The 20,595-nt window shown below is 41.7% G+C and overlaps 1 protein-coding gene across 1 annotated transcript in view; it reads right to left on the bottom strand.

The window, feature by feature from the left end:
* Positions 1–3,941: 3,941 nt before the first annotated feature.
* Positions 3,942–20,595, bottom strand: part of LOC143273119 (transmembrane protein 184C-like) — a 29,004-nt gene continuing 12,350 nt past the window's right edge. The window contains exons 7-11 of the mRNA XM_076571491.1: positions 9,943–10,055; positions 9,399–9,498; positions 8,473–8,569; positions 6,175–6,331; positions 3,942–4,340 (exon numbers count right to left, since the gene is read on the bottom strand). Coding sequence (XP_076427606.1) covers positions 6,306–6,331; positions 8,473–8,569; positions 9,399–9,498; positions 9,943–10,055 — 336 coding nt within the window. The 3' untranslated portion in view covers positions 3,942–4,340; positions 6,175–6,305. The remainder of the gene's footprint in view (positions 4,341–6,174; positions 6,332–8,472; positions 8,570–9,398; positions 9,499–9,942; positions 10,056–20,595) is intronic.

Below are 20,595 nucleotides of genomic sequence, written 5' to 3'. Positions count from 1 at the left end.
GAGTCTGGAATAATCATTCTGGGGAATTAGGGTCAGTTAGGTCTGTCCCTTCAGACAGCAAAAATGTCACCAGGTCGTTAGCAGCCTCCACTCGTAGCTCTCTGATGGAATGCAGGCATTTGATTTCATCTCCCTCATGGAGGAGACACCCCTGCAAAACTAATGTTCCCGGTTCTCTTAGTGCTTCTCTGTGAGTGTGAGGCCTTTGTGCCCAATGCCAGCGTGGACCCAAGCTTGGTGTGTGGAGGGTGGTGGAGTTGGGACCCAGTGGGAAGTCTTCACCTCACTGAGGACCTGCCTGTAAAGGAGACAGTGGGGCCCTTTCTCTTCCTCCCTCTCTCCCTGGCCCTGTGCTGATGAGCTGCTCTGTATACACTCACACAGTGATTCACTGCCTTGCCACGGTCCCCCAAAAAGCAACAGTGCCAGACAACCATGAATAAGAACCTCCACAGCTATGAGCTGCAGCAACCATGTTGTAAGTTGATTGCCTTAGGTATTTGTGGCAAGGATGTGTAAATGAATGAATCCCCCCAACCCCCGCCTGTTCCTGAATAACCAATCAGAGGCTTGATATTAATTACAAACTGGTCTATGGCTCAGGCTTCTTGCTAGCTAGCTCTTTCATCTTAAATTAACCATTTCTATTAACCTATGCTTTGCCACTTTGCCATGGCATTACCAGTCTGTTGGCATGCTGCTCCTTGGGCGGTGGGCTGGCTTGTGGAGTCCACTTGACTCCGCCTTTCTTCTCTTTGTCTCTTTGCTTGGATTTCCTGCCTGGCCATAGGCCAAAGCAGCTTCTTTATTAACCAATGGTAGCAACACATATTCACAGCATACAAAAAGACCATCTCTCAAATATTATTAAGGACCAGCCTTAATAATCTTCTTCCCAGGGGCCCAGAAGAGAGGCTACGAATGGCAAGAATTATTTTCAGGGAAAGAATCTATGTATACCATTCTCTGAGTCCATCTACTTTATTCCTCTGGGATAAAAATCCTATCTACACAGCTTCAGTTCTGCTCTCACGCATAGCTCCTTTCTTGCCTGATTTCTCTCTACATTTATCTCCTGTCCTCTCTAAGTTCTATCTTAATTCTCTCATCTTAGTTCTGCCTCATGTAGGTTCTCATCCATCTGGTTTGTTCCCATCTCCTTCTCTCTCATCTTGTTCTTCCCCATGTGGCTCTTCCTCATCTTCCATCTTGTTCCTCTAGTCCTCTCTTCTAGCCCTTCAATCTAGTTCTTCCCCATCTAGTATGTTCCTCTTCAGTTCTTACCCATCTAGTTCTTCCATTCTCTTTTCTCTGTCTAGTCCTTGCTCTGAAAATGAAACTGCCTTTTATCCCTTTATCCCTTATCCTCCAAGCTATCTCTGCTCCCACAGTTTCTGGCAGGGTGGGGGGAAGTGTGCTCAGTCACTAGGCAACTTGACTAGGCAACTTCCATCACAGCTAGATGTACCTGTAAGTAGGAACCCTTTAGTTCTGAGTTAATTGTTAAGGGTGGATCTAAAACTAGAGATAAGACTTTGGAAAGGAGAAAGTTAAGCTTAATTAGCACATCCGCCAGGCCTTCTCAAACAGGTAGTTTGGATGCTTAAGTCCGTTCTTAGAGAGTACAGAGGTTGGGGCTGGAGAGATGGCTCAGCGGTTAAGACCACTGGCTGTTCTTCCAGAGGTCCTGAGTTCAATTCCCAGCAGCCACATGATGGTTTATAACCATCTGTAATGATATCTGGTGTTCTCTTCTGGCCTGCAGGTATACATGCAGGCAGAACACTGTATATATAATAAATTAAAAAAAAAAAAAAAAAAGAAAGTACAGTGGTATCTCTGATAAGATACTTTTGTCCCTCTGGGGATGGTCGTGGCCGGATACTGCTAATGACAATAATTACAGAAAGACCTGAAATTAGGGATCCTGGCTGCATTACTGCTCAGAAGGTTATCTAAATATTCCTTTAGTAGAGGGGAAATTGTGTTCAAAGAATAATGGAAAAGCTACAATAGCCCATGAGAAATCCATAGTAGGACATCGCTAATAATCAAAAGTCAATATCACCAAGACTCCTTGAGTCTCGGCTTGGCCTCTGGAAGGCCCTTGGCTTCTTTCAGGTCTTAGCTTGTCATAATCAGCTGAAATCCTACTTCATATATTTTTGCAACTTGCAGCAACCATCCCATAGCAGGGATGGAAAAGACTAACATGTTCAGTAGCACAAAGTGCGGTTGGTGGCTTTTTATATCAATACTTGAGAGAAGGTTGGGCAACAGAGAACGGCACTCCCACTCCCACGGTCTGCAGAGCTTAAGGAAGAAGGTTCATTAAACACCTAGAAAATCCAGTTTCTACAGACTTGCTGCAGTACTCAGTGCCTACGCTTGTTCCTTGTAGAGAGGTGATCTCAATAACAGACTCAATGTTATTGCTATAAAGTAAATGCCCAAGCCACCAATGAAGCAATTCTTTATGCCCCCAAATCGACACCAGATATTTCAGTCTCCTCCTGATACACCTGAGTCTAAGATCCTGAGTGGTAAGCCAGGTCCATGACCCCTCCCCCACCGCCCCCCTCCATTTGTGAGCAGCAGAGATGGGCACTCTACTCAGTACATCAGACAAAGTTCCTAGAAATGCTGTGTGTCGGCCTCCCCAACTTTGCAAATCATTTCTTTACAGACAGGGTAACTGTTTTTTGTTTGTTTGTTTGTCTGTTTTCTACTTCCTTCCAGCTCCTGCATGTTCCCAGGATCCAGCTGTGGTTCGAATGGCCCTTTGAGTATCAGGGCATCTGCCTTCAGCCTTGCGCTGGGCTGTCAGTCTTTCAGTGCCTGCCCCAGCATAAGGTCCTAGCCTTCCGGTCCTTCTGCTCCTGGCTTGGATGACTGACTGGCTTACAGGTCCATGTAAGCAGTGTTTGAGGAATATTGCCTCTTGAGAAGAACTGCACCTGGAGGGACCTTTGACTTTTTGTATTTGCTTAGCATAGGCCTGGGGAGACAATTTAGATCCTAACATACATATGCATTTATGAATACGAAGTAAAATATTTAATTAAGACACTCCAAAAGGTGAAATTTTCAGTCAAGTTTAAACTCTTTGGAAGGCATCTGTGCCGCTGTTCTTCTCACAGGAGAGGAGAAAATGGATGCAACAGTTCACTTTCTGCAGTCTTATAAACACTCATGCTGAGTCAAATGTGTGTGGACTGGCGAGAAAGCTTAGTCACCTGACTAAACTGATGAACCCCATGTCCTGGTGAGACTTGTTTCAAAAGAACAAGGCAGATGGCTACTGAGGAATGCCACCCAAAGTTGACCTCTGACCTCCACACAAATGCACATACATGAGCATGCACACCTGCACATTTATGGACATCTGCCCACACAAGAGCATGAACATTTACCTGTGTATAATATATACACACAAAATTAAGTTAGAGAGCATTTGGCTAAAATATAAGAAAAAAGAATTATCTTTTATTGTTTAAATTATATAAAGTAAATGAAATATTTCACTATTGAATAACTGCCTTAAAAGATGCCTATAAAAAAAAAACTGGGCTAAAAAAACTTAAATACCAGGGAACTCTGTATCCAACAATTCAGAATACTTTAAAAAGGCATTTTTAATTTATAAAATCAACATCCACAGAAACAAGTGAATGTAACATTTGAAAAGGCACGTTCATGGACCACACATTCTTGTCTAAGCTACGGAGCGCTAGAATTCACAAGAGTCCTCAGATATTATCACACAGATAAACTCATCCTAACAGCAATGCAGTCAGAAATCAATAAAGAACAGATGGAAAGATAACTTGTTCCCAAACGATTCATGGACCCAACTGTGACATTTTTAGAAATGAATGACTATCAAAAATATGTCACATACCAAGGTATCTGATGATAGGTTCCTATGGTACTCAGGTGTGTTTATAGCTGAAACATGTTTATTAAAAGGTAGGCTGTAAGACATGGTGGTACAAACAGGCCCAGGCTGGATCTACGCTTTCTAGTTCTTTAGAGATCTTTGCAAAATGATCACAGCACACAGATCAGTTCCCACAGAGCCTGTCCATGACAGCAGCACACTTCTGAGCTGTTAGATATTTCTGTGTAATGGCCTTGCTGTCTACATCAATAAAATATAGTTTTTAAATGTTAGTAATGTCTCTAATTGTACTGTTTTAAAATTCAACTCTTTAGGCTAAAAATATCCCTGACAAAAGCTCTATTTTTGTCTTGACATAAGAAGTCATTTAATGCCTTCAAGTACTGTGTTCACTGATTTGTCCTCTTCTAGGTAATTTATTTTCCCACACTTCTTGTTTCTGAAAGATACCGTTAGAAACCAACATGTCAGGGATCGGGTATGACAAAGTTTCTTCTTGTATGTTTATTATCTTTAATATTCCTGAAATAAAAACAAGAAATCTGTAATATTCAGAAAGAACTTTTTAATCAGTAAAGATATAACCATTTCTGTAGTAATTTCCTGATATTACTCAGTTATTGTGTTCACCTCAATATTATCACGCCATCTCCTTGAAGCATCAACAAAAGCCATAGTTCATCAATTCATCACTTGCACTGGTAGGTAACACCAATCTCAGCGTGGTTGTACTGTTAAATTACCAAATGTAGACTTTGTCTGTAGGGCTCCTGAGAAAGCGTGTATATAAAAGATCATTGCAGCTAAAGAAACACTATCGGTCCCGTGGAAGTCACTTTGAAGAGACCATGAGGGGGGCAGGAGTGATGGGAAGAGAGAAAAGATTGTGGATGCAGGTGACACGAAAGCAAGAGAGGGACGGGAGGAATGGGGAGGGGGACAGCAGGACCAGGCAGGGCTTGGGGGGGAGGGGGAGAGGAACAGGGACAACAAAATATGCATGAAAATTCCATAATAAAACCCGTCACTTTGCATGTTAACTGAAAAGCCCCTCAGAAGAAAAAGAAGCTGGGTTTGGGGATTTAGCTCAGTGGCAGAGCGCTTGCCTAGCAGGCACAAGGCCCTGGGTTTGGTCCTCAGCTTAAAAAAAAAAAAAAAAGTCAAGGATGAGCCTTAAATAATTGTTCAACTATTACTTGTTGCCTGTCAGACGCAGCAGCAGTCACAGCAATGCACGCAGCAATGTGCGCAGCAATGTGCACAGCAATGTGCGCAGCAATGCACGCAGCAATGCACACAGCAATGCACACAACAATGCACACAGTACACCTCTTTGAAAAAGTTATTGTTGGTCTGGAGAGATGGTTCAGTAGTTAAGAGTAAGAACTGCTCTCCCAGGGGACCTGAGTTCAATTCCCAGCACCCACATCATATGACTCACAATTCCAAACCCCTGTAGTGCCAGCTCTGGAGAGTCCTCAGGCACCCACACTCACATGCACATATCCTCTCTTCCCCACAATACACATAAGTAAACATAAAGAAAATTGAAAGATAGAGTCAGTGCTGCCAGCAGCTCATGATGATGCTTACTGCAATCCCAGCACTCTGGAGATGAGACAGAGGCATTGGAGTTTGAGGTCAGCCTGGGCTACATAGTGAGGCCTTGTCTCAAACAACAATAAAACCATCGCTTAACTGAAATTCAGAGTCAGTGGAGCAGTGTGGCCGTGTGCAGCACACTACACAAGAACGGGAATGGTTTCACACAAACGCAACTTTAACAAGTTATAGTGAAGCTCTCACTGGCCTGCCAACCAAAAGGCACACCCCCTTTGGAGCATTTGTAGTCATTTGAAGAGATTACCTTTCCACTAACACAAGAGAAAGTTTTTGTTATAAATGTATTATAGAACTTATTAAAGTTGAAGATCTAGTGAAATTTCAAAACTAAGGTTCATCATTAAAAGGATATGATAATGTTGGTTGTTTTTTTTTTTTTTTTTTGCTATAAGCGAGTGACCAGAGATGAAATAATTTCTTAATAAATCTACAGTGTAGCTCTATTGTACATTTAAAAATTTATGGTAAGTGTCACACATAATATGGTTTGGGAACTTACTTCATACAAGTGTTTTTGAAACACTTAAGTAATGAACATCAAGGGAAGTCTAGTAACAAATTTGAACCCATATGAGGTGCAAGATTTTTCTATGTTGTGAGATGAACAGCCACCTGATAACTGTACAGACAGATTGAATTTGTATACTCACTTTATTACTGAAGGCTTAATATTAAACAGTATAATGTAGTCTCTTATCCAGTGTAATCTGAAAAAATCTGATTCTTGTTGTGCCCTTTTCCCCAAAAATGAGTCTGACAATTTTTAAAGAAATTGTGAGATTTAGGGAAATCCTAGTAAAAATGGTCCTGTTAGAAATGTAAAAAAAGCCGGGCGGTGGTGGCGCACGCCTTTAATCCCAGCACTTGGGAGGCAGAGCCAGGTGGATCTCTGTGAGTTCGAGGCCAGCCTGGACTACCAAGTGAGTCCCAGGAAAGGCGCAAAGCTACACAGAGAAACCCTGTCTCGAAAAACCAAAAAAAAAGAAATGTAAAAAAAAAAAAAAAAAAAAAAAAATTAGTATACTCACATACTCACATTTGGTAAATTGCTACTTATGTCTGTCTTATGTGCTGTGAAGGTTAAGATGAAAAGTACCAAGATTATGATATCTAAATATAAGGTATTATATACTCATTCATTTTAACCCATCATGAATTAACAAGGTTAGATTAAGATCTTCCTTCCTTCCTTCCTTCCTTCCTTCCTTCCTTCCTTCCTTCCTTCCTTCCTTTCTTTTTATTTCTTTCTTTCTTTTTCCAAGATAGAGTTTCTCTGTGTAGCCCTGGCTGTCCTAGAACTCACTCTGTAGACCAGGATGTTGATGAACTCAAGAGATTCACCTGCCTCTGCTGGGATTAAAGGCGTGTGCCACCATTGCTCAGCTAGATTCAACTGTTTTACTAGGCAAAATACATAACATGAGAAAAACATTCCATTACAACCACACCCAGACGGGGGTCTCAGTGCACCTGCTGCCTCCTTTATGTGGTGGATGCTGTTACAGTTACATGGGCTCACAGAAGATCATTTTTGCTGTTCCGGGGCCTTCTTTGTCTGCTCTGATCTTTGCCTTAGATTTCCTGCCAGCTGGGGCCCAACACTGACAGCGTCCACTCCCTACACTGAGTGTCGTGCAGTTCACAGCGACAGGTCCAGAGAGAGAAGGGCGGGCCTGAATCACGGCTGTTTCAGTTGACAAAGAATCTCTGCCATTACTTCCTTTGGTTGTGAAGACACGGACGGCAGAGATGCCGAGGCTCTCAGTGGTAGATGACGTCTTCTGGATGATTTAAACTCTTGGTTTTAGAGATGGAGGAAGTAGCGTGTGGGGCTCCCCTGGGAGAGCAGTTCTTACTCTTAACTGCTGATCCACTCTGCACCACCACAACAAACCCGTGCCATTTGGAACCTGGACTGTTTCCTCTTAACCATCTAGATGCCACTATGGTTTGGGTAAACAGCCCAAAAGCACACGTGTGGAGTTTTGGTCAGCAGGCTCTGGTAGCTGGAGAGCGGTAAAAGCTTTAAGAGATGGAAACCAAGGGGAAGATTTTGGCTCCTGGAGGTGTGTACTTGTGACCCAGGCCCTTCTTTCTGTGCTCAGTTTCTCTGCCCTGTGTTTGCCTTATGACGTGTTTGTACCACGGACCCAAAGCAAAAGGGCTGAGCAAGCCTGGGTTGACCCTACTTGAACTGTGAGCCAAGACAAACCTTACCCTTGTGTTAAGTTGGTTGTCTCAGGTACTCTTCTCAGCGACAGTAACACTCTTTCCAAAACTGATGTGAAATTTGAGAGTGACTGAACATGACATAATGCTGATTTTTTTCATTTGGTCAATAGTTATTTAAATAAACATACTGATTATATTTATAAGGGCTTTCCATTTCTGAAATATTCTTGCTAACAATTTTTATTTTAGACCAAAATAGTGACAGATGCAGTGTTTTTCTTTTTCAAAACACTTTTTAAGTCTTATTTGGATTGCACAGCTAATAAGAATAAATTTATGCAGACCAAATTCTTTTTACCATGGTAAATGACTTGGGTTCTTGGAAGATAAATAGATTTGACCTTGAAACACTGCCCCCAGTGTGGCTGCAGGTAACTGCCACCCTGCCTGTGACCTGCCCCTGGGGTGTGGCCAAAAGGAGACCCTTTAGGACCTGAGATTTACAGACCAAGTCAGGGTTCCCCAGAGAACTACACTGGACGGCACCTCATCTCTCCTGGATCCTGTAATCGACCTCTTATTGGTTGTAAGTTACCCCTGAAATAAACCTCTTTTAATTACCAGATAAACTATGTGGAATTGCCTTGTTAATTATAGCAATATAAATGCATAAACTTTCAATGACAGGCATATTATCACAATCCTCACTTCTTCTTTTCTTAAGGTTTCTAAGTTCATCGAGGCTATGTTACTGAAATTCCATTTCAGAATTTTACCTTGAGGTCCCGGAAATGATGAGTGGGTGCCCACGTGCTGGAACAGAGATGGTCTGTATTGAATTCGAACTTCTTTCTGGCGTTGTATACAGCTCCCCTGGGGAAAGAGCAAGCGGCCACCTTCACAGAGTCCAGTACTAACTCTCTACGACATTTACTGCCCATAGGATCGTTTTAGATTAGTTTTGTTCAGAGTTCTATATTTGTATTTAAAATTTGCCACAAAACATTCAGTTCTGGGGTCTTCCTACATAGTAGCCCAGGAGAAGAGAAGGGCATGGGGGAGCTGTGTGGAGGTGTGTGGTTCCATGGGCTCACACAAAGTCAGGCTACATTCCACCGATTTTCATTTCCTTATTCTCACTCTTTTTAAAGTAGATTTTGTTGTAGTTGTGGTTTGAGTTTTTGAGACAAGATCTCACTACTCTGTAGCCCAGGCTGCCCAAGAACTTATTAGATAGCACACACTGACTCTGAGGTCAAGACAGTCCTCCAACGTCAGCCTACTGTACTGTTTGGGGTTACAGATGTGAGCCACACAACTGGCTCTTCTCTCTTTTCAGTAGCTTAGATGATTTTGGGGGGTATTTTCCTGTCTATACAATGCTGTCAGAGTACATGATTACAGTACAAAGTCTATACTATACTAAATGGAAAAGCATTTGAATTATCTCCATGGAAATATAAAAATGGGAAATCATGTCACTACTGCTATTCAAAACAAAGGAAATGTGCAGATAAAAGTGGACCAGGAATAAAACCACTACCAATCAGTACCTATGGGCCATTTCTCTAGGGCTCCCGCTCCTCAGCTCATCACCACGGAGAAAGCTATCAGCCTTGCTTACTGTTTGTACATTTGGGTCAACACTGTGTCAAACAGCTTAAACAGTAAAACCCCTTGATTCACTGACAGCACTACTTACCTGCAGGCCTGTGGCCACAGCTTCTGTGCTCTGCCATTCCCACGTATGCTTTTCAGAAATAACACCAACCTTTACCAACAGTGCTATAAGGCCTGCTTGCCTGTATGTCAAGAAAAGGTAAATGTGAAATCTAGATCATGAAATGCCAACTGTCTATGCAATTAGGGGCTCGGGAGGGCACTCGGTGTGTAAAGCACTTGCTGCACAAGTGTGAGGACCTGAGTTAGAGTCACAGAAGCCAGGGAAGGCTGGCATGGTGGTGCACATCTGTAAACCTGGCACATGGGTGCTGGGGACCAAACTGTGGTCCTCTGGATACGTGGCACACTCTTTGAACTGCTGAGCCTCTTCTCCATCCCCAAAGGCATCTTCCTAGTTCAGGCTGGCCTTGAGTGGTAGTCCTGCCTCAGTCTCCCAAGAGCTGGGATTACAGACAGGCACCACTGAGCCTGGCATTGTATTCACATTATTTAAAAAACTCCCTTAACCAACAGTTTTATTGGCATTTATAAAATGAGAATATTTAAGAGCAAGCAATACTTACAAGAATGAGGCAAAGACTACGAGTTTGACACAAAGAAATTTGCCAACAGGTTGTATAGGGCTGAGCTCTTCCTTTAGTACTTCGTAAAACAGCAGGAGGCAGTACATGGCGAACTAGAAACAAAAGCAACATTCAACATTCTGCAGCAGGAAGACAGTGACAGAACCTTTCCTTAAAGCTGAAACCAGAGTCTACAGTAATGTTCCCGGTGGAGTTTAGGGCTAATCAGCCGATGTTTTAGTGCTTTTAATATGTTGCTGAAGATGCATATATGTGAGATTTCTCAAGAGAGGTATGTAACATTTTTCCTGAATATGTTTCTAAGTGTTCACATACTGGAACTCAAAGCAATAAACAAATGACATGAATGGAAGGTTTCCTTCAGTCAAAGAAAAAGGCAACACAAATTATGGTGGTATTTTATTTGTACTGAAATGTGATTTTAATTGCATGTTAATAAATAAAGTTGCCCGGGGGTCAGAGCTATTAGAGCCATAGCAAGAGCGTGGTGGTGGTGGTGGCGCATGCCTTTAATCCCAGCACTTGGTAGGCAGAGCTAAGTAAGTCTCTGTGTGTTCAGGGATACAGCCAGCATTGGAGACACACGCCTTTAAGACCTGGAGGGCTGAGCTGGGCGGTGGTGGCGCACGCCTTTAACCCAGCACTCAGGAGGCAGAGCCAGGTGGATCTCTGTGAGTTTGAGGCCAGCCTGGACTACCAAGTGAGTCCCAGGAGAGGCGCAAAGCTACACAGAGAAACCCTGTCTCGAAAAACCAAAACCAAAAAAAAAAAAAAAAAAAAAAAGACCTGGAGGGCTGTACTTACAGGCAGTGACGAGGCAGTCATGTGTTTGGTTTACAACCAATGAGAAGGCAGAACAGAAAGACGATCTAAAGACAAACACACAGAAAGTAGCTCTCTTTTGGAGAGGTAGGACCACCGCAGGAGGAAGGTAAGGTTTTAGCTCTGATCTCTGACCTCTTGGCTTTCTCTTTTACATTGGTTCTGTGTTTCTTTCTTTCTTTCTTTCTTTCTTTGGTTTTCCAAGACAGGGTTTCTCTTGTATAGCTTTGCGCCTTTCCTGGAACTCACTTGGCAGACCAGGCTGGCCTCGAACTGTGTTTCTTATTTAATAAGATGGTTGGTTACATCTACATTTGGCACCCAACATGACAAGAATCCATTAAAAACTGCTTGGCTTGGCAGCAGGTCTGGTTTCCCTGCAAGGGTGGCCGGCTCCCTAGCCCAGGTGGGCGGCTCCCTAGCCCGAGCCCAGGTCGACTTGGCCTCAGCCTGGCCAGAGCTTCCGGTCCAGCTGCACTCGACTGTAGCTACAGCTCCTTGCGGCTGAATCGCCAACTCAGGGTAAACATTGAACCAACGAATGTATATCAACAAGGGACAGACAAGGAAATCCTTTGCCTCAGTTGGGAAAATCCCAGAAGAGCCTCAGGCAGTCCGGCACAGCAAATCCAGTTCAGACCTTTCCTGCAGTCATAGAGGAAACCCTACTCAGAGCAATTAAATAACCAAATGCTTATTGGAATAAACCAGGCTGCTCAGGGTGATGGAACAGCTGAGACAGAGAGAACAGAAAATTCGTGAGAAACCATGAAGAAAAATTTTTGGCAAACTTGTATAAATGAACAAAGACTAAAATTTACAATAATAATAAATGGTGTTTTGATCTCTGCTCAGGTAGACACAGGTGCTGATGTGGCCATAATTGCACCAGAATTTTGGCATCCAACTTGGCCTCTTCAGGAGGTAAACGTTCAACTGTTAGGAATTAGAACATTACCTCAAGTGAAACAGAGTGCAAGATGGCTCGAATGTATAGGTCCAGAAGGACAGAGAGGAAAATTAAAGCCATATGTTATGGTGATATTTTATTTGTACTGAAATGTGATTTTATTTGTTTGTTAATAAATAAAGTTGCCTGGCGGTAAGAGCTAATAGCAAGCCATAGCAGAAGCTGGCCAGTGGTGGTGCATGCCTTTAATCCCAGTACTTGGGAGGCAGAGCCAGGCGGATCTCTGTGTGTTTAAGGATACAGCCAGCATGGAGACACACACATTTAATCTCAATACCAACTATAGAAGACTTGGAGGTCTGTACAGACAGGCAGTGACAAGGAGATCATGTGGTTGGGTTTATAACCAATGAGAAGGCAGAACAGATAGTCAATAAAAGGACAGACAGACAGGAAGTAGGCCTCTTGCTGAGAGGAAGGACAACAGTGGCAGTGAAGGGTAAGGTTTTTAGCTCTTAGTATTGCTCTGACCTCTAGGGCTATTAACTCTGCATTTGGCTCTGTGTTTCTCATTTAATAAGACTGTTCATCTACAGTTGGCGCCCACGTGGCAAAAATTCATTAAAAACCACTTGGCTTGGCAGCAGGACCAGTTTCCCACCTGGGTGGGTCCGGCTCCCTAGCTCAGGCCTAGCTTGGCTTAGGCCCAACTGACCGTAGCTACGAGCAGGTACTGTAGCTGGAGCTACTTGCTTAAAGCCAGTGCTACAAACAACTCAGCCTGCCCTGCCGAACAGGGCCCCTACCTGTAAAGCCAACACATGTGGTGGGAGCTTAAGGAAGCCAGAGCCAAGCCTTGACTCGGCTCAAGAGGGAACACGTGGCTGGATTTAAGCTTTAGCCGGCTACGTTTTCTTGTGTTCTCTCTCTCTCTCTCTCTCTCTCTCTCTCTCTCTCTCTCTCTCTCTCTCTCTTTCTCTTTCTCTCTCTGTCTCTCTCTGTCTCTGTCTCTCTCTCTCTCTCTCTCTTCACACCTTGGACACTAGGTGGCTGTTTTGAAATTCCCTCAGATTTTTACTGTTTCATGCAGATTTGGTAAGTCACAACATATCAGATATTTTAAATAAAACTATTTAAAAGAGAAATTTTTTCCACATTAAAAATGGGTTCAATGTGCACATTGGAAGAAAATTGGGTTTTGTTTGGAATTTTAGGCAGTCTGACAATGGAAGAACTATATGAGAAGATTAGTATTGTTGGAATTATGCAGCTTATTAGCATTTTTTTTTTGGTTTTTTCAAGACAGGGTTTCTCTGTGTAGCTTTGCGCCTTTCCTGGAACTCACTTGGTAGCCAAGGTTGGCCTCGAACTCACAGAGATCCGCCTGCCTCTGCCTCCCGAGTGCTGGGATTAAAGGCATGCGCCACCACCGCCCAGCCTCATTTTACTATTTAAAAAGATAGTCAATTTAAGTGCCGGGATGACAGCTTTAGAAAAACTTGTTAAACCTGTAAAAATTCAGACAGAAGAAATTAACAGTGAAGTTGTTTCAAGTTTGGATCATAAGGTTACAGAAAGAAAGCCTATTTTCACATAGTCACCCTTAATTTATCCTGTAACGGTACAGCAGTTGCCTAATCAAATGATTACACAAAATATTTGGGCTCCAATTGAAATGTTCAATTTACGAAGGTTTAAGGAGGCAATAGTGTCTTTTTTTTTTTTTTTTTTTTTTTGGTTTTTTGAGACAAGGTTTCTCTGCATAGCTTTGCGCCTTTCCTGGAGCTCACTTGGTAGCCCAGGCTGGCCTGGAACTCACAGAGATTCGCCTGGCTCTGCCTCCCGAGTGCTGGGATTAAAGGCGTGCGCCACCACCGCCCGGCGGCAATAGTGTCTTATGGCATGCATTCCCCATATGTAAAGCAAATGTTAAACTCTTGGTCAACATATAATAGGATTGTACCACAGGACTGGCGGAAGCTGGCATAAGCTGTTCTGGAACCCTCCCAAAGGCTTCAGTGGCTAACTTGGTTCAAGGATGAGGCTAAAAACATAGAAAAACAATGGAGGGATAAAGGCATACAAGTATACAAGTCTGCCAGGATCAGCTTATTGGAGAAGGCCAATATGCTTCAGTACAAACACAATGTTTATATGATGTCCAAACCCTAATTTTATGTCGAATGGCAGCCTTGAATGCATGGGACAGAGTTGAGAACCAGGAAAAAAAACTGAGTCATTTACAAAGGTTAGGCAAGGCCCAAAAGAATCTTTCACAGACTTTTTTTTTTTTTTACAAAGACTGGCTTCAACAGTAAAGAGAATGGTCCCGGATTCAGAAGCTAGTAAGATAATAATTGAATCTTTGGCCTTTGAGAATGTGAATGCAGCATACAAAAGAATAATCAGGCCATTAAAGGCAAGATCTGCACCTTTGGAAGACTAAATTATAGACATGGTTAATGTTGAGGCTCATGAGCAGGATGATATGTGGGTAGGAGAAGCAATTTCAAAAGGTTTGAGGAGTGTTAGATGTTTTGGGTGTGGGAAGCAAGGACATTTGGAAAGGGACTGTAAACAGGTCATTCCTAGAAACAATGTTTCTTCAAGGAACAATGGCAACAGAATGCCCCTTCCTTCTGGAGTATGCAGAAGGTGTGGTAAAGGAAAACACTGGACCAACAAATGTAGATCAACAAAGGACAGACAGGGTAATCCTTTGTCTCAGTCTTCAGGAAACTCCCAGAGGGGCCTCATGCAGGCCCCCATAGCAAATCCAGTTCAAACCTTTCCTGCAGCCATAAAGGAAACCCCTACTCAGAGCAATTAAATAACCAAATGCCTATTAGAATAAATCATGCTGGTCAGGATGATGAAACAGAGAGAATAGAAAATTCAGGAGAAAACATAAAGAAAATTTTTTGGCAAACTTCTATTAATGAACAAAGACCAAAATTAACAATAAAAATAAATGGTGTTTTGTTGTCTGGTCTGGTAGACACAGGTGCGGACGTTACCATAATTGCACCAGAATTTTGGCATCCAACTTGGCCTCTTCAGGAGGTAAACGTTCAACTGTTAGGAATTGGGACATTATCTCAGGTGAAACAGAGTGCAAGATGGCTCGAATGTATAGGTCCAGAAGGACAGAGAGGAAAATTAAAACCATATGTGGCTAACATAGCTATGAACCTGTGGGGTCGAGACTCGTTGCAACAATACTCAGATTAACATCCCTCCAATCTCAGAAACAAATCATAAACTAGCACATGTTTCTGAGAGAAATATTAGAAGGCATTATTCTAATGAGTGGTCACCAGCCATCCATATTATACAAAAACAGGGTGTAGCAGGAATCTTAAAAGTACTTATTAATAAAATCAAACCCGAGGCCAGTTATTGGGGTCCATGCTGGTAGATCAGAGAGACAAAACAAGCCACAGCTATCTCACCTTGCCAATTCCTCAGCTGGTCTTGATTCCTCAGACTGGAAGCCTGTGAGTCCTCATCCGGAATGGGTCTCAGCTGAATTACTGCTCAAAAGCCTGAATGCTTAACCAGCCAAAATCTCAACCAGCCAAAATCTTCTAGTTTCTGGTCCTCACGCCTTATATGTCTTTCTGCTTTCTACCACCACTCCCTGGGATTAGAGGCTGGCTTTCTGGGATTAAAGGCGTGTGTCACCAAGCTTGGCTATTTCCAATGTGGCCTTGAACTCACAGAGATCCAGAGGGATTTCTATCTCTGGAATGCTAGGATTAAAGGTGTGAGTGCCACCATTTTCTAGCCTTTGTATCTAGTGGCTGTCTGTTCTCTGACCCCAGATAAATTTATTAGAGTACACAATATTTTGGGGAACACAATACAACCACAACAGGGCACAACAACTGATGATCTTCCAAAGACACCAAAAGCTCTACTTTTAAAATGGTTAACAGACAAGCCTGTATGGGTTCAGCAATGGCCCTTAACAACTGAGAAACTCCAGACTTTAGAAGAGCTGGTAGAAGAACAGTTAAATGCTCAGCATATTGAAGAATCAACCAGCCCTTGGAATTCTCCTGTATTTGTTATTAAAAAGAAATCTGGTAAATGGAGAATCGTAACAGACCTTAGAGCAATTAACAAAGTAATTCAGCCAATGGGCTCTCTACAATCTGGGATGCCTTTGCCTACTCTGTTACCAAAAGGATGACCTCTCATAGTTATTGATTTAAAAGACTGTTCCTTTTCAATACCCTTACAAGAAAAAGACAGAGAAAGATTTGCTTTTACAGTGCCTACTTATAATAATTCTCAACCGGTTAAAAGATTTCAATGGAGGGTCCTCCCACAGGGAATGTTGAATAGCCCAACTCTGTGCCAATATATTGTACAACAGTCATTAGAAGTGGTACGTAAAAAATTTCCTAAATCTATAATTTATCATTATATGGATGATATTTTACTAGCTGACTCAAATGCAGATAATTTAGAATGTTTGAAGGAGTAAAGAAAAATTTGTCTTGCTGGGGATTACAAATTGCTCCTGAAAAGATACAAAGAGGAGATTCTATTAATTATTTAGGGTATAAAATAGAGCTACAAAAAATTAGACCCCAAAAGGTGCAAATTAGGAGAGATAGACTACAGATTCTTAATGACTTTCAAAGATTATTTGGAGATATTTCTCATCTATGAACAATTTTTGGGGTAAAAAATGATGAACTGACTAATTTGTTCAAAACCTTAGACAAAGTGACCAGGACTTAAATAGTCCAAGAGAATTATCACCTGAAGCTGAGAAAGAATTGGCCTTGGTAGAAAAGAAAGTACATGAAGGGCATGTGGTATCATATTGATTCAAAGCTGGATTGCATTTTGGTTATTTTACCTTGTAGGCGTTCTCCTACTGGAATATTAATGCAGAGGGAGGATATTATATTGGAATGGGTATTTTTACCAAATAAACCAAATAAAAATTAAAAACTTATGTGGAAAAATCTGATTTGATTTGGAAAGGAAAATTGAGACTTCGTCAATTAGCAGGAATAGATCCAGAAGAAATGGTTGTACCTTTAACTAAGGAGGACATTGAAAAATTATGGATAGAAAGTGAACCTTGGCAAAGAGCTTGCAGTAATTTTTTGGGAGAAATTAACAGCAAATATCCAAAAGCGATAGAATTAATCTTATAAAGAGAGCTGATTGGATCTTGCCTCGAATTGTATGGCAAAAACCCATACCTGGAGTTCGTACATTTTATACAGATACTAACAAACAAGGAAAGGCAGGTTACAAATCAGAAAATTTAAGTAAAGTGGTTCAAAGTACTTATAATTCAGTTCAAAAATCAGAATTGTATGCTATTCTGTTGGTATTAATGGATTTTTCAGAACCTCTCAACATAGTTACTGACTCTCAGTATGCTGAAAGAGTGGTATTACATATTGAGACTGCAGAATTTATCCCTGATGCTTCAGAATTAACTTCACTATTTATTCAATTACAAGATACAATCAGGAAAAGGAGTCATCCTTTATATATAACTCACATTCGATCCCGTACTGGTCTGCCAGGCCCTTTAGCACAAGGCAATGATGAGATTGATAAATTATTGATAGGAAATGTGCTGGAGGCCTCAGAATTTCATAAAAAACATCATGTCAATAGTAAAGGTTTAAAAAAGGATTTTCCATAACCTAGCAACAAGCCAAAGAAATAGTAAAGAAATGTCCTACTTGTTTCTTCTACAATCAAATGCCATTACCAGCAGGATGTAACCCAAAGTGTACTCAGAGGAATGAAATCTGGCAGATGGGCATGTTTCACTTTGCAGAATTTGGAAAATTGAAATATGTACACCATACCATGGATACTTATTCAGGATTTCAATGGGTAACTGCTTTGAGTTCTGAAAAAGCTGATTCTGTAATCACTTATTTGCTAGAAGTTATGGCCATCATGGGTATACCTGCACAAATTAAAACTGACAATGCTCCATCATATGTCTCTGTTAAAATGAAACAGTTTTTTGCTTATTATAATATAAAGCATATTACAGGCATACCACATAATCCTACAGGTCAAGCAGTTATAGAAAAATCAAACAGAACTCTAAAGGATATGCTAAATAAACAGAAAGGGGTAACAAAACCCCCCAGAAATAGACTGCATAATGCTCTATTAACTTTGAATTTTCTTAATGCCAATGAGAAAGGAACAACAGCTGCAGAGAGACATTGGATAATAGAAAAAACTACAGAATTAAATCAGCCTATATACTTTAAGGATGTGCTGACCTCAGAATGGAAACCAGGGTAAGTGTTACGTTGGGGATGAGGTTTTGCTTTTGTTTCTACAGGAGAAGATAAGCTGTGGGTACCATCAAAATTGATAAGGGATCGATTTGAATAAGAGAAACCTCTTAATTAGAGGAGGTGATAGTTCATCAACCAGCATGAACATCCAATTTAAACTAACATGTATCAATAACACATGCCTTTTCATTTAATCAGATAATAACTTGCCAAAAGGAACATCCCCAAAATTAGTCTTGGGAAAGGTTTTTTGTTTTTGTCTTTTAGGAAAATGAGGGTTAAGGAATCTGAAGAACACAGGACAAATGAGACAACTGAAGAAAAGGGACAAATCATCTATCCCAGGAAACAGAGTGAAACGGCGTATGGGTATATATTACCTAAAAAATTTTATGTCTTCCTAAATGTTTGTTTCTGCTTTTCTCTGAAGATTTAACACTATTGGTCTTCTAATAGTCCCAGTTCAATTAAAATTTAAAGCTGACTTTGCAGTTGGAAAATGGCTCTCTCCTTCTTTAAACTCAAGCATGTTGTTAAAAGGAAAATGCAAACCCCCTGTATCATGCCAGAATAAAAGAGCCATCTTCTGCTATGGGACAGGACAAATGCCAAATTAATTAAAGGACTATTCTATTACTAATCTCAATTCTTTGATTCTATTCTTATTCTTTAAACTTTTCTTAAAGTATGAATTTTATATAAAAATTTACAAGATACACACACACACATTTTAAACTTTGTTAAGATATGAGTGGTCATATAGAGTAGTAACTAATTCTAGAAAAAAGGCTTCAATTAGCTGCTTATACATGTCTTTGTGTTCGAATCTCTTATCAGTTTTCTGCAGGAAATCACGGCCAGGCCTAACATCAACTGAAGTCTCCAGGAAGAGGATGGGGCCCCACAACAACAACAATTCCATGTGGACAATAATAATATCATTAAGCTGACAAACATCATCCACAGATCAGCTCTGAACTACAAGGTGCTCAGAGCAATTTTGAGATGACTAGCTGAGATGATCCAGTCTCAAAGACTACTTGAATAAGGACTTGAGATAAACCCTGAACTTCGGCATTATACACAGACTGGATAATGAAGAATATAGTTATCTTTCCTAGAATTTGACAACTAACCTAAAATTTTCTTTTAGGATAAAGATAACTTCGCCCATACCCAGCAGGAAGCAATTTTAAGAATACGACGCCCACATTCCCAAAGAGGTGGTGTGGGGCAGGTGTTTTTTTGGTCTTTTTAATGGGTTTTGAGTCTGGGATAATTTTCATTGTTTGGGGGGTTGGTTACAAGTTGTTGTCAAGGGTTAGGAAAAAGGCTAAGCTTCCTGAGTCTGGGTTACCTCACTCAGGATGATTTTTTCTAGATCCATCCATTTGCCTGCAAACCTCATGATGTTATTTTTTTTCTCTGCTGAGTAGTATTCCATTGTGTATATGTGCCACAATTTATTTATCCATTCTTCAGTTGAAGGGCATCTAGGTTGTTTCCAGGTTTTGTCTATTACAAACAATGCTGATGTGAACATAGCTGAGCAAGTGCTCTTGTCGTGTGATTGAGCATTTCTTGGGTATATGCCCAAGAGTGGTATAGCTGGATCTTGGGGGAGATTGATTCCCAATTTTCTAAGAAAGCGCCATATTGATTTCCAAAGTGGTTGTACAAGCTTGCATTCCCACCAGCAGTGGAGGAGAGTTCCCCTAGTTCCACATCCTCTATAGCATAAAGTGTCTTCAGTGCTTTTGATCTTAGCCATTCTGACAAGTGTAAGGTGGCATCTCAGAGTTGTTTTCTCACTCATAGGAGGATGCTAGATGAGGAAAAAGGATGACTGAAGGCTACCTGGAAAACAGGACCCCGAGAAAGACACGGAGAAATGGATGAGATCTACATGAACAGCCTGGACATGAGTGGGAGCAATGAACGGTGAGGGTCGAGGGAAAGAGAGCGGGAGATCCTAGCTGGATCAAGAACAGAGCGGGAGAACAAGGAATAGGAGACCATGGTAAATGAAGACCACATGAGAAAAGGAAGAAACAAAGAGCTAAAGAGGCCCTCAGAAATCCACAAAGATACCCCCACAAAAGACTGCTGGCAATGGTCGAGAGACAGCTGGGACTGACCTACTCTGGTGATGGGATGGCCAAACACCCTAATCGTTGGGCCAGAAACCCCATCCAAGGACTGAGGAATCTGGATGCAGACATCCACAGCTAGGCCCTGGGTGGAGCGCCAGGAGTCTAACTATCGAGAAAGAGGAGGGTTTATATGAGCGAGAATTGTTGAAACCAAGGTTGGATAAAGCACAGGGACAAGTAACCAAACGAACGGAAACACATGAACTATGAACCAAAGGCTGAGGGGCCCCCAACTGGATCAGGCCTTCTGAATAGGTGAATCAGTTGATTGGCTTGATCTGTTTGGGAGGCATCTAGGCAGTGGTACCAGGTCCCGGGCTCGTTGCATGAGTTAGCTGTTTGAAACCTGGGACTTATGCAGGGACGCTTGGCTCAATCTGGGAGGAGGGGACTGGACCTGCCTGGACTGAGTCTATCAGGTCAATCCCAGTCCTCGGGGGAGACCTTG

This window comes from Peromyscus maniculatus, chromosome 5 (assembly GCF_049852395.1).
Source record: "Peromyscus maniculatus bairdii isolate BWxNUB_F1_BW_parent chromosome 5, HU_Pman_BW_mat_3.1, whole genome shotgun sequence".
Lineage (NCBI taxonomy): Eukaryota > Metazoa > Chordata > Mammalia > Rodentia > Cricetidae > Peromyscus > Peromyscus maniculatus.
This window is presented reverse-complemented; position numbering and strand designations above follow the sequence as displayed.